General features: G+C 33.6%; 5 protein-coding genes across 11 annotated transcripts; 4 read left to right on the top strand and 1 right to left on the bottom strand.

The window, feature by feature from the left end:
* Nucleotides 1-55: 55 nt before the first annotated feature.
* LOC107907202 (probable plastidic glucose transporter 2) lies at nucleotides 56-5,939 on the bottom strand. 2 transcript variants are annotated; one of them, XM_016834469.2, is made up of 15 exons: nucleotides 5,653-5,939; nucleotides 4,840-4,999; nucleotides 4,337-4,448; nucleotides 4,128-4,195; nucleotides 3,916-4,048; nucleotides 3,311-3,410; nucleotides 3,087-3,199; nucleotides 2,918-3,011; nucleotides 2,437-2,590; nucleotides 2,165-2,308; nucleotides 2,001-2,074; nucleotides 1,474-1,562; nucleotides 963-1,077; nucleotides 593-780; nucleotides 56-417 (listed from the first exon to the last, which is right to left on the bottom strand). In XM_016834469.2, exons 2-14 carry the CDS (start codon nucleotides 4,931-4,933, stop codon nucleotides 598-600), a joined length of 1,473 nt encoding a protein of 490 aa, XP_016689958.2. In that variant the 5' UTR covers nucleotides 4,934-4,999; nucleotides 5,653-5,939; the 3' UTR covers nucleotides 56-417; nucleotides 593-597. The 2 variants fall into 2 exon arrangements, with proteins under 2 accessions (XP_016689958.2, XP_016689959.2); XM_016834470.2 differs by lacking the exon at nucleotides 5,653-5,939 and having other exon boundaries at nucleotides 56-780; nucleotides 4,337-4,437.
* Nucleotides 5,940-8,136: 2,197 nt separating this feature from the next.
* LOC107907204 (protein tesmin/TSO1-like CXC 5) lies at nucleotides 8,137-13,945 on the top strand. Of its 2 annotated transcripts, XM_016834471.2 has the most exons (8): nucleotides 8,137-8,729; nucleotides 9,356-9,460; nucleotides 10,167-10,344; nucleotides 10,804-11,160; nucleotides 11,396-11,493; nucleotides 11,570-11,664; nucleotides 12,253-12,630; nucleotides 13,190-13,945. In XM_016834471.2, exons 1-8 carry the CDS (start codon nucleotides 8,590-8,592, stop codon nucleotides 13,432-13,434), a joined length of 1,596 nt encoding a protein of 531 aa, XP_016689960.2. In that variant the 5' UTR covers nucleotides 8,137-8,589; the 3' UTR covers nucleotides 13,435-13,945. The 2 variants fall into 2 exon arrangements, with proteins under 2 accessions (XP_016689960.2, XP_016689961.2); XM_016834472.2 differs by lacking the exon at nucleotides 9,356-9,460.
* A 1,782-nt stretch (nucleotides 13,946-15,727) lies between these two features.
* On the top strand, nucleotides 15,728-17,886 carry LOC107907205 (probable protein ABIL5). Of its 2 annotated transcripts, none has more exons than XM_016834474.2 (8): nucleotides 15,728-16,150; nucleotides 16,255-16,337; nucleotides 16,596-16,743; nucleotides 16,833-16,932; nucleotides 17,040-17,079; nucleotides 17,168-17,328; nucleotides 17,436-17,497; nucleotides 17,619-17,886. In XM_016834474.2, exons 1-8 carry the CDS (start codon nucleotides 16,067-16,069, stop codon nucleotides 17,718-17,720), a joined length of 780 nt encoding a protein of 259 aa, XP_016689963.2. In that variant the 5' UTR covers nucleotides 15,728-16,066; the 3' UTR covers nucleotides 17,721-17,886. The 2 variants fall into 2 exon arrangements, with proteins under 2 accessions (XP_016689963.2, XP_040949028.1); XM_041093094.1 differs by having other exon boundaries at nucleotides 15,799-16,150; nucleotides 17,168-17,307.
* A 1,208-nt stretch (nucleotides 17,887-19,094) lies between these two features.
* Nucleotides 19,095-22,277, top strand: LOC107907206 (protein CONTINUOUS VASCULAR RING 1). 4 transcript variants are annotated; one of them, XM_016834476.2, is made up of 8 exons: nucleotides 19,095-19,216; nucleotides 19,297-19,460; nucleotides 20,079-20,131; nucleotides 20,709-20,818; nucleotides 21,138-21,305; nucleotides 21,394-21,491; nucleotides 21,642-21,765; nucleotides 22,012-22,277. In XM_016834476.2, the coding sequence occupies exons 2-8, from the start codon at nucleotides 19,326-19,328 to the stop codon at nucleotides 22,107-22,109; spliced, it is 786 nt and encodes a 261-aa protein (XP_016689965.1). In that variant the 5' UTR covers nucleotides 19,095-19,216; nucleotides 19,297-19,325; the 3' UTR covers nucleotides 22,110-22,277. The 4 variants fall into 4 exon arrangements, with proteins under 4 accessions (XP_016689965.1, XP_040949027.1, XP_016689966.2 ...); XM_041093093.1 differs by having other exon boundaries at nucleotides 19,160-19,460; nucleotides 21,726-21,765; XM_016834477.2 differs by having other exon boundaries at nucleotides 19,162-19,460; nucleotides 21,574-21,765.
* Nucleotides 22,278-23,439: 1,162 nt separating this feature from the next.
* On the top strand, nucleotides 23,440-25,223 carry LOC107907209 (uncharacterized). Its single transcript, XM_016834479.2, has 3 exons — nucleotides 23,440-24,148; nucleotides 24,366-24,551; nucleotides 24,648-25,223. Exons 1-3 carry the CDS (start codon nucleotides 23,699-23,701, stop codon nucleotides 24,924-24,926), a joined length of 915 nt encoding a protein of 304 aa, XP_016689968.1. The 5' UTR covers nucleotides 23,440-23,698; the 3' UTR covers nucleotides 24,927-25,223.
* Nucleotides 25,224-25,334: the final 111 nt, after the last annotated feature.

The raw sequence follows: 25,334 nt of genomic DNA, 5'->3' as shown, positions 1-25,334 counted from the left end.
TACTTTGTGATATCATTTTATGTATATTAATTGCATATAAATAGTCATATTTTGCTAAACATAAAAATAGTAAAATTTATTGTTATTTTTTAAGCGATTGTGCTTTTGTAAAGTAATATATATATTGCTATGATTTCAACTTCTAGGCTGAAAAGTCGAGGCAAAAATGGTGAACCGTGGTGCTACCTTAAGTCAAATAACTAGAACTATAAAGATTCAAAACTAATGACCCGTAGCCCGAATTAGGAAATAGAGAGCCCATCTAATATATCATTTCATATTAGCCCGAATGAATTAAGGACCAAATATGGATATACAACAAACTTCAAATTTCATCTAATATGTCAAACACTCCCATGTATACCTAAAGTTGGTTGCATGAGATCAAAATATCTGCTCTTCAAATTTATGTTTGATCTGCATATATAAATTCATTTGATCAAGTCAGAAGGAATTATCTACACTCACATGTACTGACATCGTCACACTCACATGTACTGACACGTGTGGTGGTTATTGGTTATTATTCTTAGCTCTATAAAAGTAAGATAAAAAATTGAATTGCAAAAAATAAATTTGGGAGATAATGTACCAACTCTATTCTGGTGGGAGAAGAGCAATCTCTATTTCTTGAAGTGATTTTCCTTTGGTCTCCATTACGTTCTTTTTAACAAAGATCACAGCCATCATGCAAACGCTGGCGAAAATCGAGTATAAGAGCTGTGGACCGAGTTGCTCCAGCAAGCGCAGGAAGAGCAAACCAACGAAGAAATTGATTACCTGAAGAGCAATGTAAAAGCAACCAAGAAAAAGAACATCAGAAGATAGCAATAAGATTCTCTATTTCTATTTTGTTTCCTAATAATTTCATATCCTAGCTTGCGGAGCTGCGAAAGCTGTCACAATCTCTTCGGACAAATGATATGGAAGAGAAAGAGAAAAAGAAAAGAGGAGAAAATTACCCAGTGCACTGACATACAGAACGCCATAGCTTTTGCCCGGATTCGATTAGGGAAAATTTCAGGTAGGAGGAGACCTGGAACAGGACCAGCTCCCAGTGCAAATGTTAAGACGAACCTGCATGTTGTAATCCATATCCAGAAATCAAATCTCTATTGCCTTCCAGCAATCAATGCTGACATTTGTCATAGGCAATTTATAGTTTTCCACAATGAATAGCATGATCAATAAAGTTCCGCCTCAGTAGTTGATGGTGAATTGATACAAAAAAGACTAATATTAGATATATTGGTAATCTTTTCATCATTTTCAAGCCATCAATTCCACTTCTAGGTTGCTGCTTATTCCAATGGTCAGGATCTCAGGTTCGAGAACCCAAACACAAAGAACTTACAACCAAGATTTCCAACTTATACAAAAATTGAATACTTTTTCCATCCATATAAATCCTAGGTGTTCAGAGATTTTTACAAAAAAAAAAAAAAGAAGCATATAAATTACAGCAATACTTACATTAGCATGCCACCAACTGATAGGTATAAAGATCCAGAGCCTGACACGTAAGAATTTGCCGCAGCAACTTGAAGGACCATTGACATAGTCTGAGTAAATTAAATTAAAAAAAATAAAGTCAGAATTTATAAATAAATTTTCATTCTTCCATTCAAGAAAATAAAATAAATATTTGTTTTTAGCTGAACCATGCATAAAATGGTAATAGCAGTGGAATTTAAAACCATAGTTCCCAAATCCTTGCTATGAACAATATACTAGCTTCTTTAACAAAACAGAAATAAATTTCGTTCCATCTCAAACAAGAGATGACATGGAATAATTTAACCCAGGGGTGCTCTGGGCACAAAAGAAAAAAGATTGACCCATTGTAAAGCATTACGGGATGTAAATTCTAATTTACGTCAGGAAGCAATATGCCTTTCTTTTCTTCATTTTTGTCAATACAAGTCACATGTAGCTCTCCTTGAATACTACTAATAAATGAAAGTGCTTTCGATGAGAAAATCAGTGACACTGTAAATTACCATGCCAAAGAAGCTCCACAGAAGAAGCAGCTTCCTTCCAAGTTTATCCATTAAAAGCATGGCAACAATAGATCCTATTATGAAGGAAAAATCATGCATCAAGAGACGGACCAAAATGCCATAATAGAACGTGGTCAAGAAAGCCATCAAAGAACAAAGTATACCTGTTAAATTTGCTACTCCTATCAATGCATTTGCAACATCCGATGGTACTCCAGCACTTTTAAATACCGACGAAGAGAAATAAAACACGGCATTTATACCAGATAGCTGTTGTAAAGCAAATAGGGTTGACCCAATATAAACAACTGCAAAAGGAGAACGTGAATAACAAAACCCAAAAGGAAAGAAGCAAAGCAGAACAGGAAGCAACAGCTGTAGACCCCAAAAATACTCGGCATTTTTTAAAGCATAGCAAGAAATGGTAAATATCTACCTCTAAAATGGCGGCCACGGAACACCTCTGACAGTTTCACGGTATCTGCTTCATCCCCCCTGTCCAATTTGGATAATTCTAACATGGCATATTTGACATGTGATCCACCTAAAAGCCTCTCAAACTCTGCTTCAGCTTCAGCACTTCTACCTTTCTGATGACAGAACCAGGTTAGCATAATAATTTTACTTCAGCAAGAGCTTTAATAAACTAAATATCTGTTTCTATCGCATGTGATTACATGTTAGATGTGATGGGCACATCTTCAAAAATTTTCCATAGAAGAATGAGTACAGTATATGGAAAAGTTGAAAGAATAAAAATAGCATGACAGAAAGGGTCCAATGAAAGTTGGTAGCGACTCTAACCAATAAATTGCATCTATAAAAGTGAGAAGCAACATACATACAGGAAGACATTAAAAACTATATATTCAGACATAAAATCAGATATTACAATACATGCAAACCAGAGAGCAAACCTTGTATAACCAATGTGGACTTTCAGCACAAAATATCATAGCAAATGCAAGTATCCCAGCAGGAACTGTTGAGACCCAAAAACAAATGCGCCACCTGAGCAAATTATGCAAAATAAGTCTGACAAGAAACATATAACAGATACTGTGATACCTAGAGCATGATTCGTACCAGCCAGCAATTTCTCTGACGGGGATACCAATAAACAGAGCCCCCATAAGTCCCAGACAAGTTGCAATCTGGATGAAGCTTCCATAAGTTCCCCTTAAAGAAGCAGGGGAAACCTAAATTGAGTACATAAAATCAGATGACAAAGAACAATTTACATTCATGCAAGAATTAAGTATGCTATATATTCAATGATTGGTGTAACATAAAATTAACAGCATGAATACCTCTGCCAAATAAAGAGAAGCAACAGGTGGACCAATTCCCATTCCAGTCCCAACTAAGAACCTTCCAATGAGCATACCCGCCAAAGTTCTTGTTGTTGCACTAAAACGAAATTTGTTTGTCAGAGTCCTATCTTATAAATTCAAATTTATGAAGTGAAACAGAAGAACAGAATTGTATGGAGAACACAGCACGTAAACAAAAGATTATAAAGACAATAAAAGTTCTCCAATCAACACATATATTAACTAGTTTAAAACATGATCTCTCCACGAACAGGGCTTTAGAAGAAATAACTATAGCGGGTCAAAAAAGAAGAAAAGGTCTACCAATCAAGGTCCTAGGCTACTAGCTATTCTTACTTTATCAAGATGGTAAATTTGTTGTCAAACATAATTTTGTCTCAAGGGTAAAATTTTATATCTAATCCATCTTCTTTGAGAATAAAAAAGTAACTAATGTCACCATAAAAAAGTAAAACGAATAGTCCATAAAAAAGTGGGTGTCAAATTTAAACCAAAATCTATTGTTGCAGTATTAGGATATAAAATACAGGGCATAGCTTGAAAATGATTCATTTAAGCATTTCATTGGCAATGTATATCACCTTGTAGCAGCACCAATAATCATAGGAAGAGCACACAACTGAAATGCCCTACGGCGCCCGGCACTATCAGCAATCCAACCACTGAACAAAGATCCAATAAAGGCACCACCCAAACAAGTACTCACCACCAGACCTAAATTTAACATGTCGTAATAAGTCTAGGCTCCAGATGCAGAAGTGAGGAAAAAAATGGAAAGGAAAAAAAATGTCACCTTCAGCCAGAGTATTGCCCCTGAAACCTAAATCTATAGAGATGCTTTCAAGCGGTTCATTAACCACCCTGTATAAAATGGCCAACATGCAAACCATAAACATCTAATATTGTTGTGAGAACAATAATAATAATAATAATAATAATAATAATAATAATAAAGCAAAATAAGGAAGATATGAAGATGACAGTTTAAGATAGCACACAAACCCAAGATGGTAGCCAAATAGGAGTGAAGATATGGTCGCAACTACTACATGCGGAAAGGAAAGCAACCATGAAGGATTTGTAGTTTCCACGTCCATGCTGTTCTGTAAGAGAGCTAAACAAACACAAAAATTAAGCATAAAAGTATCTTAAAGTTACTTGAAAGCTGATAATAATCTAAAATAAGTTATTAAAGCAACAAATATCCAGGAATTATTTCGGTATAGTTAAATATCTGCAATCTTTTAATCTGTTTTTCCAATTGCGGATAACTGAATGCAAATTTATGAAGAGTAAATTGAAAAAGAAGAACAAAAAAAATTCCAAAATCTTTCCATTGGTTAACATTTTTCCGTACACAAATTTCGAAAGGACCTATCTCAAGGGAACAATACCGTCAAGCACTTCAGGCAATTAGAATCGAACTCAAGTTGGTTCTGGGTCTAACAACTCCACAAACAAGGCTATGCAGAGACCCTCAGCTTGTCTATCATAAATAACTTTACCTGAATTCTCTTCTACATCATCAACTAGAGTTGAATGATCTCTTGATGGCATCCTCTTGTACATTGAGAATGCTTCACGGTGACGACCCCACATCCCAAACTAGAGCAGCCAGCTCCGGCCTTCTATCGCTCAAACTTGCGTATATTTGTAAAGATCGTACTGGCACATTGCAAGTTGCGATAAGTTAGCATTTTAACATGAAAAATTAATTTCCTTCATCATCATAGAACATTAACATAAAAATCTCTGTTTATTTTCCCCTATAGAACTCTCATCTAAAAGAAAAATAGATTCAAGCTCAACATCTTGTAATTTATTTTCAACACTCAAACAAATTCAACAAAATCATCAACCAAATTGATCAACACGTTTAGATTGCACTTGCATATAGCGTAAATAAAAAGCAAACAATTCTTTGTTGGCATCATAATAATAACAAAAAAATTATCTTACTCCGATTTCAATTAATTCGACACCAGAAATTTAAATTGGCACCAAAAACCTGAAAATTAGGCTAACTTCCACCATTACGTTAAAACGCTCACTTCATTTTTCTCTTTCCTTTGAATTTTTCTAAACAATCACACGGAAGGAAAAGGAAAAACAGAGGATCTCTAAATTAGATAAAACTAAAACTATTAAATTAAAATAAATCACCTTCAAATCAATACAAATACAATCAACATTCATTAAAAGAAAATTCAAATTACAGCAGAAACCGCACAAAGAAATGCTAGTCGTAAAAAAGGAATCAAACGAAGATGAGCACTAAACAAGCTAATATTCGATCAAAAAGCTAAAAATTAATCCACCTTGCTTAAGATGATTTGATAGATCTGCCGTATGTAATCGTCCAAGAATTTTGATGACACTTTTACTGTAAGGTACAGAAATTTCGCGAAAAAAGAGACAGAGCTTCCAGTTATTTATAAATAAATAAAAACGTAAAGAAGAAAAAAGAAGGTACGTCTACGAGCTATCGTGCGCCGGGGAGGAGATTTGGATTGTGATGAGTGGGGACTGAGGGGAAGGAAGAAGGTTTCTCTTAATTAAAGAAACAGAGCACAGGCAATAGTTTTTCTCTTTTTCTAGAAAAAATGAACTGAATTAAAGCACAACAAAGAGACAAACATACTAATACGATACTTAATTAAAGCTATTTTTTGGTTTAATTAAAATTAAAAAGTTAATCAACTTAATTATTAGCCGCTAAAAAACAAATTAAAGTTTCGAAATAAACTTGATTCCAGAAAAAGCGGGTTGGGGGAGTTTGATTCGGTGACGACACCTGTCCTAAAATAGAAAGTGACAGGTTGCCGGAAGAAGATGGGGTAACTTGGACATTTCGTGTATGGGAATTTCTAGTTTTTCACGGTCATTGGAGAAGAAAGGTGGCGATAGTATAGACATTTTGAATTATTATTCCAGCAATAAAGAAGACCGTGGGTAAAACGTCGTTTCTTAAGGAATGGTGGTTTAATATTTTTGTCCTTTATATATCAAATACCTGTCACGTGATCTGAGGGGGAAAAAGAACTGTCACATGAGGGTCGGTGCTTGAGACAATATTTTTCTTGTTGGATTGTTTATAATTTTAACTTTTTTCTTTTGTCAGACTGCAACATTCATTCATTTATTTTTTTAAAAAAACTGCCATATTCATTGCAGGACCCAACAATTACACAGCAAGCATTATTGCCAGCTCATGTGAGGGAGAAAAAACCGGTCACAGAATACCCAATTTTAGCTTGTTTAACAATTCAATTTGCAATCGTATTACCGTTTCAACCAATTAATGCGAGCAAATCAAGAACATAATTGGCATAATATCCTATTTGATAACAAACGTATTCCAAGAGGTAGATGGTAAAGATGAATTAATTTAATTTATAATATTATCGTAATTCAATTCAAAATAAGATCTATCTTTATTTTTAGTTAATGTGTAAATCATTTGAGTATCAAAAGATTTTGTAATGTCAATGAATGTTACATCAAATCGCTTAATTCATACGTTTTAATTTTAAAACATTTTATTAAATCTAATTTTTCCGACCAAATAATACATTATAATTGTTATTATCGAAGAAAATTAAAAGAGCCATCCAATAACCAAAGGGATGAAACAATTGCTATGTCAGAAATGTAATCAAAGATAAAAAGATTACGTGCTTTTCAAAGATGCTAGCAGAAGGGTAAAAGAAAAGTGAATTCTCAATTGACTCCACAATTTTGCCACACCTATGATAGTTACAATTAACTTTTTAAAATATTTTTCAAAGGTTTTTAAAAGCTACAACATTATAATAAGCCTTTGAAAGAAAGTACTTCGTCTAAAGGATGACTCAAAAGTTCTTTCAACTTTCAATAATGAGTCATTTCCGAATCATTTCCAATAGAAGAAAGACTAAATTTAAATATTTAAATGGTTTATTTGATTATTATTTAAATTAAATTAATTAAAGTTTAAAATTTTTAATCGTTACCTAAATCGAATATTTTCTAAAAATAATTAACTAAAAATTTTATTTTTTATTAAAAAAAATTAAAATATGATAGTGTTTATTATTTGTAGGTAAAAAAATAAAAACAACAAATAACACAATAATAATATTAAATTAAAAACATAATATACTTTTTCTAATTGTTATATCTTTTGGTACGGCAATGATAATTCCAACCTTAACTGTTTTTGAAAATTAAGATTTAGATATTCTATTAAAATAATTGTTATATTTTAATAATTGACCGATAACTAAACTAATTAATACCAGCGAATTATGCATGCAACAAAACTAAGTGCGGGCGGTGCCAAAGAAAAAAGATGAAAGTCGCTAATACGGCGACTTGAAAGTATAGGTCACATTCCATTATCTGTCGATCTTTGACACGAAGATCTTTGCTAGAGCAGTGGCTATGTTTTAAAAATAATTGAAATTAAAATTTGACTTGGGTTGACTCAAAGTCCTCAAAACAAAAAAAGGCTATTGCCATTATATCTGTCTGTCTTTTGCAAGACGATCTTTTCCTTATGGTTTTTTCAACCATAACTCCCACGATAATCCTCCAAGTGTCAAAACATGAGTGGTCCCTACTCTCATTCCTTAATCATTTATCTCACTTACTTAACCCACAGCTCTTTAGTGGAAACCTTGCGTTTAGCTGGATCCAACGGTCACTAACTCACCATACTCACTACTGTGAATTTCATCCATCAGATTAATACTTTCAATATAAGCCGTCGGATCGAGAATCCACGCGAATCTCACGTTCAATAAACAATAAAGAAAAAGATATTCAAAACTTGACAAGCGAGTGGGAGGAGAACCGAAGGGGAAAAGGAGAAAGAAAGAACACACCACCAACAATTAAAAATCGCCTTTGTATTTTTTGGAACGTCTCGGTGGAAATAGTGAGCTCGGGAAATCACGGATATTTTTGCATTTTGAGGCTTTCGAGATTGTAGATTGGAATTTGCATATGAAAGTGGGTGAATTTGAGGTGATTCAAGGCAATTTGTGATATTATTTGGTGATTTTGAGCTGTGGCTGTGTAGGATCATTGGGAACATATTGGAACTTGAATGGGGGAAGGAAAAGGAGACCAATTCCCGCCAAAAAAAAGTACAATCTGATTCGGCGGATTTTCCGGAGAAGAAGCTAGCAAGGCAGCTCGATTTTACGGCCGCTTTTGGCGGGATTTCTGCCGTTGCTGTAGTTTTCCCAGAAAACCCGCAATCCAAACAAGGGATGGATGTCGCTTCGTGGTCGCCTGCAGCGGCTTCAGTTAATCAGCAACAGCAGCCACAGATAAATCAACAGGTAGCGGCGACTATTTCTGTGGCTGCCGGGCAATCTCATCCTCTAACTACAGCATCTTCGAGTATTGTGTGAGTTTTTGCTATCAAAACTTTTGATTGTTTTTTTTTTCCTTTTTTTATCGTGTTATTCTGTAGATTAATCTTTTGTTTGATAAAAGCTCCCTTTCCCCCCTTTCCGGGAGTGTACATAGTAAGGAAGCTTGGGTTACGGTCCTCCGTGTCCTGATTGACATTATGTTTTTAAATAATTCAAAATTAACATTTTAGTATCAACTTTCAGTTATGTTTGAATCAAATTCTGGTGAATTTTGTATTTCATTTTACGAAAATTTTGACTATTTTCTCCGTCTGATCACAGAACAGAATAGCTGGTTTCTTTTGGAACTGATCTCTTGAAGTTCAATTGTTTTTTTTTTTCATCATTTTCTCTTTCAAATTGAACATTGTTTTTTTTTCTGTCAATTTGTGTGCGAAAGAATAGTTCTTTCTATTATTCGTGACTTATTTATTGTAATGGTCATATTTCTTACCGCTCAACCGAGGATGTATTCAGCATTGCTGTTCCTGATTAATGATGTCTATTAATCTTAAAGCGCAGATGAAATGCTTCTTGTGATTATTAATGCTGATTTTCTCAAATATTTGTTGCATTTATTGAAGAATGTATTATTTTTCTTATCTCTTGCTCTCTTCAGAAAACCAGAATCCCTAAAAGCTAAAACAAGACCAAATGAACTAAATGATGGGGCTCCAAAGAAGCAGAAGCACTCTAACTGTAAACATTCTCGGTGTCTAAAACTGTAAGTACAATGAGTTAGTTAACAATAGTTCTTAGAGATATTTCTCACAATATCCATTTCTGTATCACTAGCCCCTAGCTGAATCTAGTATCACCTTTTATCAGCCTGATAAGTGGTACTTCCTAACTTTTAAGTTTGTTCTGCATCACCTTTCTAAACCTTTTCCACAATTATATGGGTCTGGCTTGAGCAGCTTCAGAGTGCAAGTAGTACAAGGTTTTGGAATATTTCCTTCTTTACCAATTGCAGAAGAAGATGAACTCTACAAATGGCAGAAACAGGAGGAAAATGCCTTCAATTCCAAAAATGCACTTTCTCCGTCCAAATGGCCCAGACCCTTGGCATGCTTCGATAAGAGATGCTTCTGTTAAAATATTTCCTTAAGCTAACATTTCCTTCTATTTATTTCTAACCCATTCAATTTATGGTATACGAAAGATGTAAAAGTGTGTTCCAACACACTAACTAGACTTGTAGTTGTATGTTCGATCTGTCGAGAAGTGTGTGTGAGAGGGAAAAGATGGGGATTCTATTAGTAGCATCTAGTCAGCTTACCTGGTCATTTGGATGGTAGTATCTTTAGACTGTCTTGTTTATGATTTGTCTGTTTATATAATATGATTGAGCCATTTTTTGCATTTGAAATGTAGTCAACATGACTGATCGTATAAGATATAGGAAGTTAATATTGCAATGCCTTGGTCAGGTACTGTGAATGCTTTGCATCTGGCATGTATTGTGATGAGTGCAATTGTGTTAATTGTTATAACAATGTTGAGTATGAAGCTGTGAGACGAGATTCTGTTGGAGCAACTTTGAAGAGCAATCTAAATGCTTTCAGGCCAAAAATTAATAGCAGTTCACATGGTGCAAAAGATAACAAGGTACGCAGGTCAAACTCTTTTTTTTTTCTCTTCACATTATCAAGTACAAAGTTACCTCATAGATTTTACAGTATTCATTCAACAAAAAGCTGTATGTTCTTTTAGTTGGTTCTTTTATTATTGGGGATGCTATTCTTCATGAGGCTCAGTTAACACGTTTAGCAAGGTCATAACTTTGTTGCCTTTAATTATTGACGGTCCAATAGTAATATACAGAATCATTTAAAATGATATCCTTCTGTTGAAATGTATGACAATGCATTTGATTTTATCACATATTTGATATCCTCTTCTCTAAATTCTGTATGGTTACACTCTTGGAAAATGGGCCTGAGCTGAGCTTTTTTTTTTTTTTAATAGCAAAACATAAAATTTAAAGTATAACATGAATGCCTTTTTTATTTGATAAATCTTACTGCAATTGGCATTCTCATATGAACTAATTTGGATCATCTTTAGGAGGCTGGGGAAGTTTTGATGCTGGGAAAGCACAGCAAAGGATGCCATTGTAAAAGATCTGGGTGTCTTAGAAAGTACTGTGAGTGTTTCCAAGCCAACATTCTTTGCTACGAAAGCTGCAAATGCATGGGCTGCAAAAAATTTAAGGGGAGCGAAGAGAGACGGACTCTATTTCATGGTGACTATGCCAACAATATGGCATACATCCAGCAGGCAGCAAATGCTACCACAACTGGAGCAATTGGGTCATCTGGTTATGCATCTGCCCCAGTGTCTAAGAAGAGAAAAAGTCAGGAATTCCTTTTGGGGTCAACTGCCAAGGATCCATCTGTTCACAGTCTTGGACATTTGCAACAGGTAATAGGTGTATGCATAATTATGGGCATTTTGCTTTGGATAAACTTTCCAAATCTTATTTGAATAATCTTACAATAGTACTTCTGTTTTGATAGAAAAGAATGTGTGCTCAGCTAGTGAATTTAGTTTTCCCGTTCTCATTCTCCTGCCACTGTCAGTGTAAAAGCTTTCTCGCATTGCTTTTAGTTTATGCTTCTAAAACTTATGGATGCTGCTTACTTTATATGTTAATCAGACAAATCTTGTCAGAGCTTCTATTCCCTCCTCTTCCTTGTCTTCTATGTCAGTTTCTTGTGCTGGTACTGCAGTAGGCCCATCAAAATTATCATATAGGTAAATGAAGAGTCTTGACGGAAAGATATTTATAGTCTGCTTGTTATAGAAACTAATTTATGCATTTTGGTGGAAGGTCTCTGTTAGCGGACATTATTCAAAAGCAGGACTTGAAGGAGCTTTGCTCTGTTTTGGTAGTTCTATCCAGAGAAGCTGCAAAGATACTTGCAGGTATATGGAGTGCTTGTAAAACAATTCAATTCTATGGTCTAATTTGAAGTGTCTAGTTCCTGATATGCTTCAGTGCTTAATTCACGTTTTTTCATTAGTAGGCAGAAGATCATTTGTGCTTATTTATCCAAGAACACAGTGAAAGTTGTCATGTATGATCATCAACTTAGACTTGCTTTGCTATATTCATCTCTAGCTATATTTGTCTACTGATGTATTTCTCTCTTATAGAAAAAGATTTGCATAATGCTGTTTATTTGAATCATCCAAAGAGATTAATGGTACAATTTATTTTCTTTGTGATGAATAAATTACTCGTACAACTTTTGTTTTACTTGAAGATGTAATGTCAGTTTTTAAAGTTAAGAGTCTTCCTTTGTATTAAAAATGTTCTGAAAATTGTTATTGATGTTGTTTCTGTAAATATTTTCTCTACTTTAGTTTAGACCATATTTGTTCTAGCAAGTATTTTTAAGAAATACTAGTTGGATTATGTTTTTAGCAATTATTTTTGAATCTGTCAGAAGAAGTTGATGAATTGCAACTTTTCATCTAATGGATCTTACTTTAATTTCTGTATACATTCAGACCAGAGAAGTTTGATTGAAGGGGCAGAAGATCACTTAGAAATTTCCTTTGCATCATCTACTCAAGACAGGCTGGAAAGCCAGAAGGATTTTATTGCTGAAAAAACCAGGGCTGACAATTGTTCGAGTGCGAACCAGGCTGTTAAATCTGGCCCTGAGAATTCTTGCACAGATGTTGCTGATATGCCAGAGGGAAGCCTTATGTCTCCAGGAACTTTGGCATTGATGTGTGATGAACAAGACACAACGTTCACAGCAGCTGTTTCACAATTGCCTTGTGGAAAGGGCATGATAGAGATTGATGCAGAGCATGAAAGAGTGGTTTTGACAAAGTTCCGAGATTGTCTTAATAGGCTTATCACTTTTGGAGAAATAAAGGGCAAGTTTCCCACTCTCTTTTCTGAAAATTCGATTCATAATGAATTATATTCCATGCAGCAAAAAGGAAGAAATTTCAAATGGTGAAACCATCCTTGCAAACAATGAAAAACTTCCTCATTAACTAGGAAAGAACCGGTTTATCAAAATTTCCAAATGACACCAATTAATAGTCAGTTTATATATGTCTAAACGAAGGAGATACCAGAAAAATAAAGTTGATATGTTTGAATTTAGGAGGTAGATTATTTTGTTTCACGGTTATTTGAAATAGGTTCCTTAACTTTGGATGCTTGTTGTATGATGGCCTATGTAAAACATGGTTCATGATTGATGGGTTCTCTAGAATGAGACAGTTTGCTTCAGCACAATCAGCTTTGCTGCTGTACTTTTCAAGGCTAGGTGCAATCTCTCTGATCCTGGTGTGCTGAAGTAAATTGCTATCTGTGAAGTGGCAAAGAGTTTACTTGTTCAATTTGTATATGTTATCCATCTTATGGTGTATTATGTTTGCTATCTTAAAAGTGGTAATTTGACAATGCTGCTCCTTTCAATCACAGGAATGTGTTGTTCAACATTAGCTAGAATGGAGATAGGTAGTCAAAGATGCCCACTCAGCCATAGAGCTGAGACTGGGAATCAACAAGGATTCGTTAACTATGGAGTTCCGAAAACTTTCTTTTCACCTACAGTGAGAACATCTAAGACGGCTGCTGTGGTAACTACTGCTGATAATGATCTCCCTACAGTTCCACCCTTTCCTGGAAATGGGGATGCTAAATCTAAACCAGCCAAACAGATGTAAAGACCCCACAGTTGGCCTGAGGTATGAACCCTCAGTTCACTGCACTATTCCACTGTTCACTCCACCTTTAGTTTTGATGCAATATCAAGGTGATCGTGGGCATCATCTGTAGGACTAGTGCTCAGACGAATTTCTGCCATTATTGATTGTATATTTATCTGTTCTGCTTTTGCCTCAACAATAGCTAGAGCTTATACCATTGTAAATCACATAGTAACTTGATAGCCTATATGCCAATGACCATCATTAGCTTCTGTTCTTAGATGCTACGAGTTTCATTAATAGCAATTTCATGTTTCTTCATGGAGTATGTGGCTTATAGAAGAGATGACTAGTGCTTATTTGGTGATTCATGATCGGAAACACCTGCGGGGTGGACCTTAATCCATTTTTTAGGGATTTTTTTTGTTTGTTTTGTTTTATATAACATGGGGTTGTCTCAGCCATTAATGTTATCATTGTTTATATGTATATTCTTCTTCTTAAGTGAAACATTTCAGGCTCTTTGTTATCTGCTATGGCCTACTATCTTTTTCCGGCTCTCATTTTATTCGAAATATCTATGTTAGATTCCTATATATCCGAAGCATATCTAGACATAAATATGGGAATATTACATTTTAAGGTTCGTTTAAGTACATGAAATTTTTCATAGAAGAATTGGACATGATATACCCGTATCTAATACTCATGCCTAAAATGGCCCTCTAGTTATGTTAATAGATTATCCATCTTTGTGAAGACATCAGTTGATCCATAGTCGCAATATATATGATATATATATAATATATCTGTTAAAATGTCGTCTAGCTTAGCAATCTTTTGTCGGTGAATCACATGCGAAATCAGATAATTAGCTAATGAATTTAATTAACCACTCATCTCAGGTGGGATGTATGCTGGCAGGCACACCATGAATTCTGTTAATGAAAATATAATAAGAGGTAACATTTTGTTTTTTCTTGGAATAGTTTGCATAGTATATCAATTCATCTTGTCTTCTTCCTCCAATGTTAGACAAGGTCGGTAATGACCAATGTGTCTCGATTTGGTCGCCTTTTTTTTCTCTCCTTAACATGGATTTACTCTTTCTTTCACCAATAATAATAAACTAATGATCATAGAATTTATTGAAAAGTTCTCCATGACTAAGCGTAAAGAAAGTCCAAAAATGGACTAGCTCTCGCCATGTCTTCGATGGCTGGGTGCTTGTCACTTAAACCTCGAGGTTCGAGACCCGATAAGCAAATCAAAGAAAGAAAAAAAATGGATTCGCCAACAAATGAATCCTGCAAGGAGAAAATGGAGAGAAGCACAAGAATCTCGGTTTATCATAATTGGTTTTATATAATATTAGTGAAATATTACGGATTTAAGTTTAGTTTAGTTGTGATTATTTTAACAATAAAAAATTGAATTTAAATGTGTTTAAATATATTTTTTTAATTTAAAAGTTTGAGATATCCATGAAAAATGTCATTTGATTAGTAAAATTGATGCCCAATTTTAGTGTCTGCAATTTTTTCTTATTTTAATGTTATACTTCTATACCAAACTAACGTATTTGAGAAGGAAGAATCTTGTGTATATGCGCACACACATTTAACATTATATTGTAAAAGTATAATGGGTGCGCATATTTAACACTATATTGTAAAAGTATAATGGAGTTTATGATATTAAGGGTTGAATTTCATTTTAGTTTTTTAATTAGAGATGATAAAAAAAAACTCGAAATTGACGCTCTGACTTAATAGAGTAAGTTTTTTTTTAGAAACAGGTTTCAAGTCCTGTCGGGATCGTGTCTAGCACGCTTCGTCCCAAGATATTTACAAAATTATCTTTTTAATATTAATTAGGTTAAAAATTTACACTTTTATCACTATTAATATTATTTTATCACCTTTACTCCCATTTCAATTTCTTTCTCTCGAGGTTGGGGTATGGCGATAGAATATCGGGTTGGGGTGAGGGTGGGCAAAAATCCACCTTGCTCTACCTTGTTGCCATCATTATTCTCTAGAGAGAAAATAGACAAATTAGATTTTGTATATAAGATCAATGAATAAATTGATTTTAAATTTTATCTATTTTTATTATTAAAATTTTTAAAATAAAATTTTTAATATATATGACCTATTTACCTTTTTTATAATAAGTACAAAAAAATTTTAATAGAAGAGTCAAAATATAATCTTAATAAATGAGGTGTGTGGCAATGGCAGGAGCTAGTTTTGTCAGTAAGTAACCGGCCTTTTTCCAGAAAAAGGTAAGAAACACAAGATCACGGGGCTGCAATGCAATTTTGTCATCTTCCTTTCGTACGTCCCCTTCGTGCCATTGAGATATCGCCTTAAAGAGAATCTCTCTTTAATGACTATATGTTTCTTTTGGGACTATTTCAATCAACACACCCCAAACCTCTGTATCTATTTTCTCTCACTTTCAAACTTCTAATCAGGAGAAATTCAAAATTGTTGAATATCGACAAGAGGATTTTTAAAAGAACAAAATGGTTCCTTTCCTTCATTATCTTCACTAGCTTTTAAATTTAGCTCAGCTATCCTATTCTTACTGGTGACCATCATCATCAGTTAGCTCTACTTTTGGAACACAAGAAACTAAGAGAAGAATGCATATTACTGAAATGTTTTCTTCTCCGAAGAAAGAAGATGATGATTCAGGCCAAGGCTTTCGTTTTGACAAGTCTCTCCAGGTTTCTTTCTTCTTCTATTTTTTAGGTTGGGGGGTGGTTTTCATTGAACAAAAATTCCATATTAATGCTTCTTTCTCTTCTTTCTTCCTTTTTTATGGTTATAGGAACTGAGAGATTTGCGGTCTCAGCTTCATTACGCTGCGGATTACTGTGAAACAACATTTTTAAACTCTGAAGAGAAGAAAACGTAAGTTTTCCTTCATTTCTAACCACTCAAGCCACCCTCTTTCATGGTTGAGTTACTGGCTCAGCTTCTCTTTAGTTTTTCCTTCAGGTACTAGCCATTTTTGAGCCAAGCTTGAACTATCAAGCGAATTGAATTCTAGCATCTTAATGCTCAATTCCAGTAGCTCTAGATTTAATCGATTTTTTTTAGCTGGTGTTGAAGAAAGTCCCAGACTATTAATTAAAATTATTAAATAAATAAATGTTTGGTAATTTGCAGTGTGGTGGAAAACACAAAAGAATACCTATGCAAGGCAGTTGTCACTTTCGTTGATCATCTGGGAAACGTCTCTGCTAATCTAAATCACTCCATTTCCCAGACTAATTCATTTTCCGAGGCTGAGCTCCGCATCAATTGCCTCCATCAAGTCAGTATACATAAATACACAGATATATATATATATATAACTTTGATTTATGGAGTATTGACATTTACATTTGTTTGATGTTCTACCAGAGACTTCTCTCATGCCAACAATTTGCTCACAATCTTGCTCTAACCAGAGTCAAATGGAACCCCATTTTGTCAAGACATAACCGGCGTTATTTATCTGCACGTAGGTTTCCTAATCGCCTCTATCATTCATGTTTGCTTTACAATTCTAATTCTTTATGTTAATCATTTGTTTTGTTTTGTTTTTCTTTCTTGTCAAAATCCTGATAGCAACATTAGCAGCTGTAGAGAAATCAAATGAAAACTCAAGGTACCATCAGCTCAAATTCAATCTTCATATTACCTTAAAGAAACATATATTTATAGACATTGACTTTATGGGTTTTAACCATTTCCAGGGCTACCATTTCTGCAATTCCTGGAAAGCTCGTAAACAAGCATGAACTTGACACGGAAGGAGTCCCACTTTTTTTCTTCACTTGTACCGACAAGCCTTCACTATCTAAGAGTCCATCTCTCAAATCAAATTGTGACGAAAGTAACTCTGATTCAACGTTGGGTAAAAAAATAAAAAAAACAAAAACAAAAACAAAAGAAAGGGCACATTTTTGTTAATCAAAAGTGTTTATATATATTTTTTCTCTAATGGGTAATTTCTTTTCCCAGTGCCTGTCCGTGATGGGTTCTCGATGCTATCAAAGGGTTCAAATCCTACATTCCATTTCCAGGTGATTTTTAGCTTTAAACTACATAATAACGAATTACGATTAGATAAATAATGAAACACTTACCATAGCCTTATTTGCATCAAATTAGTTTGATTTGGCTTTGGTCTTGTATGTTATGCAGCAAGGAAATAAAAAACATGGACGCAAAAGCTTGTATAGAAAATCATTGCCGAGTGCTGATATCTTATCTTTCATTCGACGGGCAAGAAGATCAGCTGCTTGATAAAAAACCTGAAAGGGAAAATCTATGTCTTAGCTTCCGCTCCGCATGTTTTTAGTTTTAGTTCATCATTTGGTGTGTTAAATAACTGGTATGGCTTGTTTTAGGGTCGAGATCATGCTGAATATTACTCGATGTAAAGGTCTATTATTGAAGATATCTTGTAATATATTAATGTGTTTTCACTATAGTTAGTACTATAAATCTCAATGGATATAGAAACAAAATATTACCTTGAAATGTGTCAGCCAATATTGGTAAAGGGTAAATGTAGTTTGAGAGGTCCCTCTATTATAGGGATCTTCTCAAATTAGTCCCCCAATTATTAAATGGATCAGTTTAGTCCATGTATTATTAAAAACAATCAAATCAGGTTGAATTGGAATAGTAAATAGAGTTAACATTTACTATTTTAAAATACCATTTAGTGTTTAGCAGAGTTAACATCTTTAAAGTTTTATGGTTCTACAAATGAAATTTTTTGTTTGGAATTGAGCTACAATTAAATAATAATTTTCAAGTCTTTTTTATATAGTAAATGTTATCTCTATTACCATTTGGACTCATTTAATTATTTTTAATAGTATTTGGACTAAATTGAACCATTTAATAATATAAGGACTATTTTGATCTAATTCCTATAGTACAAGGACCTTTGAGGCAATTTAACCTTCGTAAAAGTTACAGGGAAATTTGTGCTTGTTACCTTACAAGTTCAATACGTGTCTAAGCGCACATGGTTTAGCTTCCAACAATGGTGACATTTAATAGAGGTATTTATGGACCGCATCGAGTTCAAATATATTTGCTTAAGTTAGATTTAATTTGAATATAGATCTAAAGTTTTACTTAAAGCCATCCATATTTATAAATGGATAATTTGAACAATTTTAGACTCACTATATTATTATTAAACTTTTTTTAAATATATATATATAGACATACAATTCTTTACATTATAATATTATATATTAGTATTACTATGAGATTAAATTTCTGTTATAAATTACATAATATATAAAAAAATATAATATATTGAAAGTTTTTAAAAACAAATCAAGTGAGGTTTGAGCCTTGAACGTTTAAATCCGAACTCAGCTTATATTTTAAATGAGTCAAAAATTTTTACTTAAATTAATTTTTTGAATCTAATATTTTTATCCAAACTTTTCTAAAAAAATCAATTAATAATGGCGACATATAGGGCGTAAGATCATTGATTTCGTATTGGTATATCAATATATCTAATTCTAATTCTCGCCAACTTTGCAGGAGATTTAAATTTTAAGCATCCTTTATTCACATACATATAATTAATTTCAAAATATTAATAATTTATGCCAAAACTACATTTATTCATATCTTAATTTCATAATTAACATTTTTTTCGTGATAATTTTACTTAATGATCAAAGACTATGTTGTTAAATAAAAATATATAATATATAGTATTATACTTTTTCTGAATAATTGATGTGGCCTTTGATGGTGAATCGGAGGTACCCAACAAAATTCTTGTTCTCGTATTATTATTATGTTTTGCACCGAATCAGTTTTTTTTTTGGTTATTCCTGAGAAGGAGAGTAGCAGCGGAGGGATTTTCCGGCGATGGGAGATGATAAATCGACGATCGTGATGGGGAGTAGAGATCTAGAGCTTCTAATTCCGGTCGCTGATTCCGTCCACGATGATTCCTCCAAACATTCTGCTTCTTTCGCTCCTTCGCATCATTCCGGCCGCGAGGTTTCTCTTGTTCTCCCCCATTTCCTTTAGAAGAGCTTTTTGGTTGTTGATTGAGCTACATTTATGATAGAATTCGATTTAACCTGGTTGAGAGTTGTATTTGTTTGGATGATTTGGTCGTTAGTAGAGAGAAATTGGACGTTTCAAAGTGATATTTAATTTAAGAAATTATTCACTTTAGAATAAGTATGACATTGAATTCTTTGTTGTGTAATAGGATTGCAAATTCATTTACTGCAACTGTTTAGAATGAGGAAAATGTTTTCCCTTTTAAATCTCTCCTCCTTTTAATTATCAATAATAAACGTGTTACCACAAGATAAGATTCGTGAAAATGATTCCCCTTTCTCTTAGAAGCTTCGAATGTACGGCGGTGCTCTTCTTTTTTTTTCTTTTTTCTTTTAATAGCGTAAAAGCCTATAACAGAGTGTATATATATTTTGAATACGAGAGAGTTTATGATTATTGGTTTATTTGTTGTATTCAATCTTTGTGTAAATTTCCTAGTGAAACCGTTGAAAACATATGTTCTCAGCATGTATAGGAACTGTGTGGCTATGCTTGTTGATGAAGTCATGTTATTTTCTAAACTTGCCTGACAAGCTTTGTTTTATCCAGACCTTTTACAAAGTTTTCCAGAGCTGGGCTTCAAAAAAGTTCATGACCGGATGGTGAGCAACATTCCATTTCTCAATGCTTTAATGATTTGCACATCATAATTCATCTTTACAGAAACATGATCAACACGTGCTTCCTATTCAACTTTTCTTATATCCTTGATATCGACTGAAAATGTTTTCACAAATAAGGTGAAACTAGATATCTTTGTTTAGCTTTTCACTTTTAATTATGATTATAGTAAGTTTAAGAACTCAGTTAGCTATTAAATCTTGGAATAAGAGATAAGTGTAAATGCATATAAATAATTTCCAAATAATACATTTAAGAAGTGAAATGTAAGTGACAGATTAACCTGATACCGTCATTTAGTTTTTCCTTGTTTCCTCCATATCTCTTCTCATAAAATTGATTGGTCGTCTTGAAATTAATCTACTACTTATCTATCATCTTACAAAATGATACTTCTTGCCATCATGAATTTGTGCTAACCTTTTATTTGATGAACTCGGAAACTTAGTAGATTTGGTTTCTGTTACTGAATATATGCTCATGGCATTTTATCTTATCGCGTCTATTTGTCATTCACGATTCTGTTATAGCAGTTGCTGATTTGTAGTTGTTTTGCAGTGTCATTCTATTTCCTATAGCAATCACTTTCTACGTAACATGGTGGTTTATTCACTTTGTTGATGGCTTTTTCTCTCCAATTTTTCTTCAACTCGGCATTAATGTATTTGGTGAGCGTTTCACTTAGCAGCTAAAAACCTTTTACTCTTTTCCCCTTTAATTGGATCTTGGAGTTTGTAAACTTATGTTATCTTTCCTTAAGGCTTCTGAATGACAATGATTTTTTAATGTGAGATCTTGCCAAATATGGTATGTATAGCAAGAAAAATAAATTTTTCACAAGGTTGCCTTTTTTTAAATGATCTACCCCTATATTATCTAAATATTGTTCTTTGTCATTTTTGCTAATAATGTCTGTTAACTTTAAGAGTGTGTAGCATATGATTTGCTGGTCTCTTTATGTTTTCTCCTCCTTTTACTTCTTGGTAGGTCTTGGATTTGTAACTTCAATAACGTTCATCTTCGTGATTGGGGTATTCATGTCCTCGTGGTTGGGAGCATCTGTGCTTGGCCTTGGTGAGTGGTTTATCAAGCGGATGCCATTCGTTCGTCATATCTACAATGCCTCCAAGCAAATTAGTTCTGCTATATCACCAGGTGTGTGTTCTGCTTGTTTTTTGGTTTAGGTAGCGACAATCCATATGCTACATCACTTTTATGTTTTTACGTCTTTATTGCGTTTCAGATCAGAGCTCACAGGCCTTCAAGGAAGTAGCCATCATTAAACATCCTCGTATTGGTGAATATGCTTTTGGGTTCATCACTTCATCTGTTACTCTGCAGGTGCGCAAGTGAACTTTATATTCCAAAACTATCATTTTAGCATTACTTTCTTTGTTTTTAATCATTTTCCTGATTCCATAAGCATCATAGATGGCATGATCTTATTGGCGTGCTACATGCATTACATTTTCTTTCCACAAAATGCATAAGTTCTCTGGGGAAGAGGAGCTATGTTGCGTCTATGTTCCCACAAATCATCTTTACATTGGCGATATATTCCTCATTAATACCCAGGATGTTATCAGACCGAATCTATCAGTTCGTGAAGGAATTGGTAAGGGTTCCTCCTCTTTTGTTGTCGGTATTATTTACAAACATTTTCCTTGCTATTACCGTGTAGTCTGTCGAGTTATAAGCCTACTAACTCCTACTACATACTGTTCGACGTAATTGGTTTGAAACTACCACTTAAGATGATGGTTTCTGTATTCTGAAGTAGTAATGGTTTGTATGAAAAAAGAAAGAAACCTTTTCCTGCTTCAAAATTTAAGCTTACATCTCATTCATTCTTCCATTACAGAAATCGTAGTCTCAGGAGGGATGTCGATGCCGCAAATGCTGACAACGATAGACACACAGTTGCCGCCGCTGGAAAGAAGTAGATCTGACATAACCTAAGGTTTAAGGTGACAATTGTAGGAGTTCTTTATTTATTTTATTTTCTGATGATTTCAAATTGAAGTCATCAGTGTGCCTTCGCAATCGATGTATATAGGTAATGCAGGATTCGGGATGAGATTATAAGTTTTGTATGAACCTGATGCATTACTCAGTTGATTTATTCAACCGATTTATGATTTTTTTTTTTAAATTATAATTTTATTGATACGTGTGGCATTTACAAGGTTGTTTGTTTACGATAGTAAAAGTCACACTGTTTGCTTTCGAATATAGTTTCCGTTAAAATCATGGGGCAGGTGCCAGTGAGGTAGTAAAGATTCTATTTTAATTCTTTTAAAATTTTAAAATTTAAATTTAGTATAAAAGTCTTGACTTCGAAATAAATTTACGATTTATGAACCAACCAACTATATGTATTTCAAACTTCGGAAATCATCTTACCTTAACATTACTTAGGTTTTCATTTTTTTTCTTTTTTTGGCCATTTTCATATTTCAAAAGCGGATTTAAAATGACGCAAACATCTTTAAGATGTATTAAATATATATGGAATTTTTTGAATTCACCATTTGGTAAATATCGACAAATCCATAAACTTTAAAAAATTATTAAAAAAAATTATGCACACGATATTACATAATTTACATTAATTTTAAAATCTAAATTCTTAAAATATAAAAATAAAATTTGTAATGCTACCAAAAAAATGTTACCAAAGAAAAATTGTAATTTCTTCAAAAAAAAAATTGTAATATAAAACTCATTTATAAACTCCTCCAAACTTTAACATAAAATTTAGAATTAATTATATTAGACATCCTCAATCTATGATTTCTATTTTAAATTAGTCTTCAAACTTTAAAATATTTTAACTAAATTATTAAACTATCGATGTTATATCAATCATTAAATGATATGTCAAATTTTATGTGATATAATTTAAAATTATAACTTAAAAAAAACTAAAATGTCACTGTATAACTTTTAAAAGTTAAAACTAACAATAAAGTATAAAAAAAAAAAGAGTAAGTGAAGTATAAAACTTTTTTAAAAGTTGAAAATTTCAAAATTAAAATTTTTATAATGTCCATTTTTTTTTAATTTTACATTTTAAATTATGTCACATAAAATTCAACATCTTATTTAATTAAATTAATTATTTTAATAACAAAAAATATTATTAATATAATTTCATGTAATTAAAATATTTTAAAATTTAGAAATTAATTTAAAATGAAAGTTATAGTTTGGAGATTACTGTGGAATTAACTTTAAAAACGTTGTTAGTGATGGTTTATATCACTGTCTTCATGTTCCGTCAAGAGGACGTTAACGTTAGTCCAACAAAACAAACAGATTAACGGAATCACTGCCGACACTCGTTCCCGAACCTCCAGCTTCACAAATCCCCCACCTCAGCTCCGAACCTAACATTGGTAATAGTTCGTACATTTCTTCCCTCACTTGTCCGTCTCCCCTTGGTCCTTCCCTTCTTCCTCACTGTAAAAACAGCAAACTGCCCCTTTCACAGCTGATCTTCACTCGTCTTTCAAAACAACAACAACAATTGAGTTGAGAATATCAAGATGCACACGAAATCCGATTCCGATGTAACAAGCTCAGTCGACCCATCATCTCCGAGATCCCCTAAACGCCAACTTTACTACGTCCAAAGCCCTTCCAGGGATTCTCACGATGGTGATAAGTCGACTTCCATGCAGGCAACGCCTGCTTACAGTAGCCCCATGGAATCTCCTTCTCACCCTTCTTACAGCCGTCACTCAAGGGCATCTTCCGCTAGTCGTTTCTCGGGAACTCTCAAGAAAGGAAGGAAGAGAAACGAAAAGGGTTGGACTGAGTGTAATGTTATTGAAGAAGAAGGGGATTATGGGGAGTATTTTTATGGGAATGATAAAGGGTTTACCAGGAGATGCCAGATTTTGATGGGTGTGTTTGGGTTTATAGCGGTTTTCAGTTTGTTTTGTTTGATCATCTGGGGTGCTAGCCGCCCTTACAAAGCTCAAATTGCTGTTAAGGTTTGCCATTCTTTTTCCTAATAAATACAATGTTCTTGTCGTTATGTAAGATAATATTATTTAATTACCCTTTGATTCCTTTAAACGTAAGATACTCGAAAAAAGTAATATTAAAAAAATAATTTTTTGGGTTTGTCAGAAACTTCAGATAGTACTGTTCTTTCTTAATTTCTGTTATACAAACTGACTAGTCTTAAAAAAAATTCTTGTTTTGCAGAGCTTGACTGTGCATAATTTCTATTTTGGAGAAGGAGCCGACATGACAGGAGTTCCAAGCAAGATGCTTACAATGAACTGTTCATTAAGGATGACAGTATACAATCCTGCAACTTTCTTTGGTATTCATGTTAGCTCCAATCTAGTCAACCTTATGTACTCCGAAATTGCAGTTGCTACTGGTCAGGTAAACATTTTCTCAGACCTTTCTTTACACAAGAATCACTCCAAAAAAAAAAAAAAAAACTTGGTATTTTGATCTTTATTTTTGTGTGTGTTGCAGTTGAAGAAGTATTATCAACCAAGAAAGAGTCATCGAACTGTAGCCGTGACTCTCCATGGAGACAAGGTTCCTTTGTATGGGGCTGGGGCAAGCTTAGCAATTTCAGATGATGGTGGCGGAGTTCCAATGACATTGATCTTTGAAGTTCGGTCCAGAGGGAATGTGGTCGGAAAGTTGGTGAAGTCAAGGCATAGGAAACGTATCTCTTGCTCATTGGTTATTGATACCCATAGTAACAAGCCTCTCAAGCTTAAAAATAGTTCATGCCAATACGATTGAGTCGAGGACTGCAGCATTTCTTCACACGGAAATGGTGGGTTTTGGGTGTTTTAAAGTAATTTGCAAAGCTTGTAGTGATTGGTAAGTGTGAAAGTAATAAATTCGTTAGAAAAACAATATAATCATTTAGATCAGTTTGTCAGTTTGGAGTGAAATTGAGAAAGTATAGATGTAGGTTATAATTATATCTCGTTGATAGGATATCAAGTAGTGCTTCCATTTACGGCTGTAGTACGTGTGGAGAAACTCCATGAATGATTTCTGTGATATTTGGTAGAACAAGATTTGGTTCACGTATATATATATCTGTTGTTGATATGCATTACAAAGGTGGCCCTTTGAAAAGCAAATTTTTTAGGGTTTATCTCCTAAATCAAGATTTTCAAGTCATATATTAGTATTATTGAA

The sequence above is a fragment of the Gossypium hirsutum genome, chromosome D05 (assembly GCF_007990345.1).
Source record: "Gossypium hirsutum isolate 1008001.06 chromosome D05, Gossypium_hirsutum_v2.1, whole genome shotgun sequence".
Classification (NCBI taxonomy): domain Eukaryota; kingdom Viridiplantae; phylum Streptophyta; class Magnoliopsida; order Malvales; family Malvaceae; genus Gossypium; species Gossypium hirsutum.
This window is presented reverse-complemented; position numbering and strand designations above follow the sequence as displayed.

Bases quoted from the DNA above. Each gene is read 5' to 3' on its own strand.
- LOC107907202 (XM_016834469.2), bottom strand. From the start codon at position 4,933: ATGTGGGGTCGTCACCGTGAAGCATTCTCAATGTACAAGAGGATGCCA. The intron at 4,449-4,839 runs GTAAAGTTATTT...GTGTTTGTTTAG, and splicing joins TGATGTAGAAGAGAATTCAG to CTCTCTTACAGAACAGCATG. The intron at 3,411-3,915 runs GTGATATACATT...ATTTCGTTTTAG, and splicing joins ATTATTGGTGCTGCTACAAG to TGCAACAACAAGAACTTTGG.
- LOC107907204 (XM_016834471.2), top strand. From the start codon at position 8,590: ATGGATGTCGCTTCGTGGTCGCCTGCAGCGGCTTCAGTTAATCAGCAA. The intron at 8,730-9,355 runs GTGAGTTTTTGC...TGCTCTCTTCAG, and splicing joins ACAGCATCTTCGAGTATTGT to AAAACCAGAATCCCTAAAAG. The intron at 10,345-10,803 runs GTACGCAGGTCA...GATCATCTTTAG, and splicing joins ATGGTGCAAAAGATAACAAG to GAGGCTGGGGAAGTTTTGAT.
- LOC107907205 (XM_016834474.2), top strand. From the start codon at position 16,067: ATGCATATTACTGAAATGTTTTCTTCTCCGAAGAAAGAAGATGATGAT. The intron at 16,338-16,595 runs GTAAGTTTTCCT...GGTAATTTGCAG, and splicing joins AACTCTGAAGAGAAGAAAAC to TGTGGTGGAAAACACAAAAG. The intron at 16,744-16,832 runs GTCAGTATACAT...ATGTTCTACCAG, and splicing joins GCATCAATTGCCTCCATCAA to AGACTTCTCTCATGCCAACA.
- LOC107907206 (XM_016834476.2), top strand. From the start codon at position 19,326: ATGGGAGATGATAAATCGACGATCGTGATGGGGAGTAGAGATCTAGAG. The intron at 20,819-21,137 runs GTGAGCGTTTCA...ACTTCTTGGTAG, and splicing joins ACTCGGCATTAATGTATTTG to GTCTTGGATTTGTAACTTCA. The intron at 21,766-22,011 runs GTAAGGGTTCCT...CTTCCATTACAG, and splicing joins ATCAGTTCGTGAAGGAATTG to AAATCGTAGTCTCAGGAGGG.
- LOC107907209 (XM_016834479.2), top strand. From the start codon at position 23,699: ATGCACACGAAATCCGATTCCGATGTAACAAGCTCAGTCGACCCATCA. The intron at 24,149-24,365 runs GTTTGCCATTCT...CTTGTTTTGCAG, and splicing joins AAGCTCAAATTGCTGTTAAG to AGCTTGACTGTGCATAATTT. The intron at 24,552-24,647 runs GTAAACATTTTC...TGTGTGTTGCAG, and splicing joins TTGCAGTTGCTACTGGTCAG to TTGAAGAAGTATTATCAACC.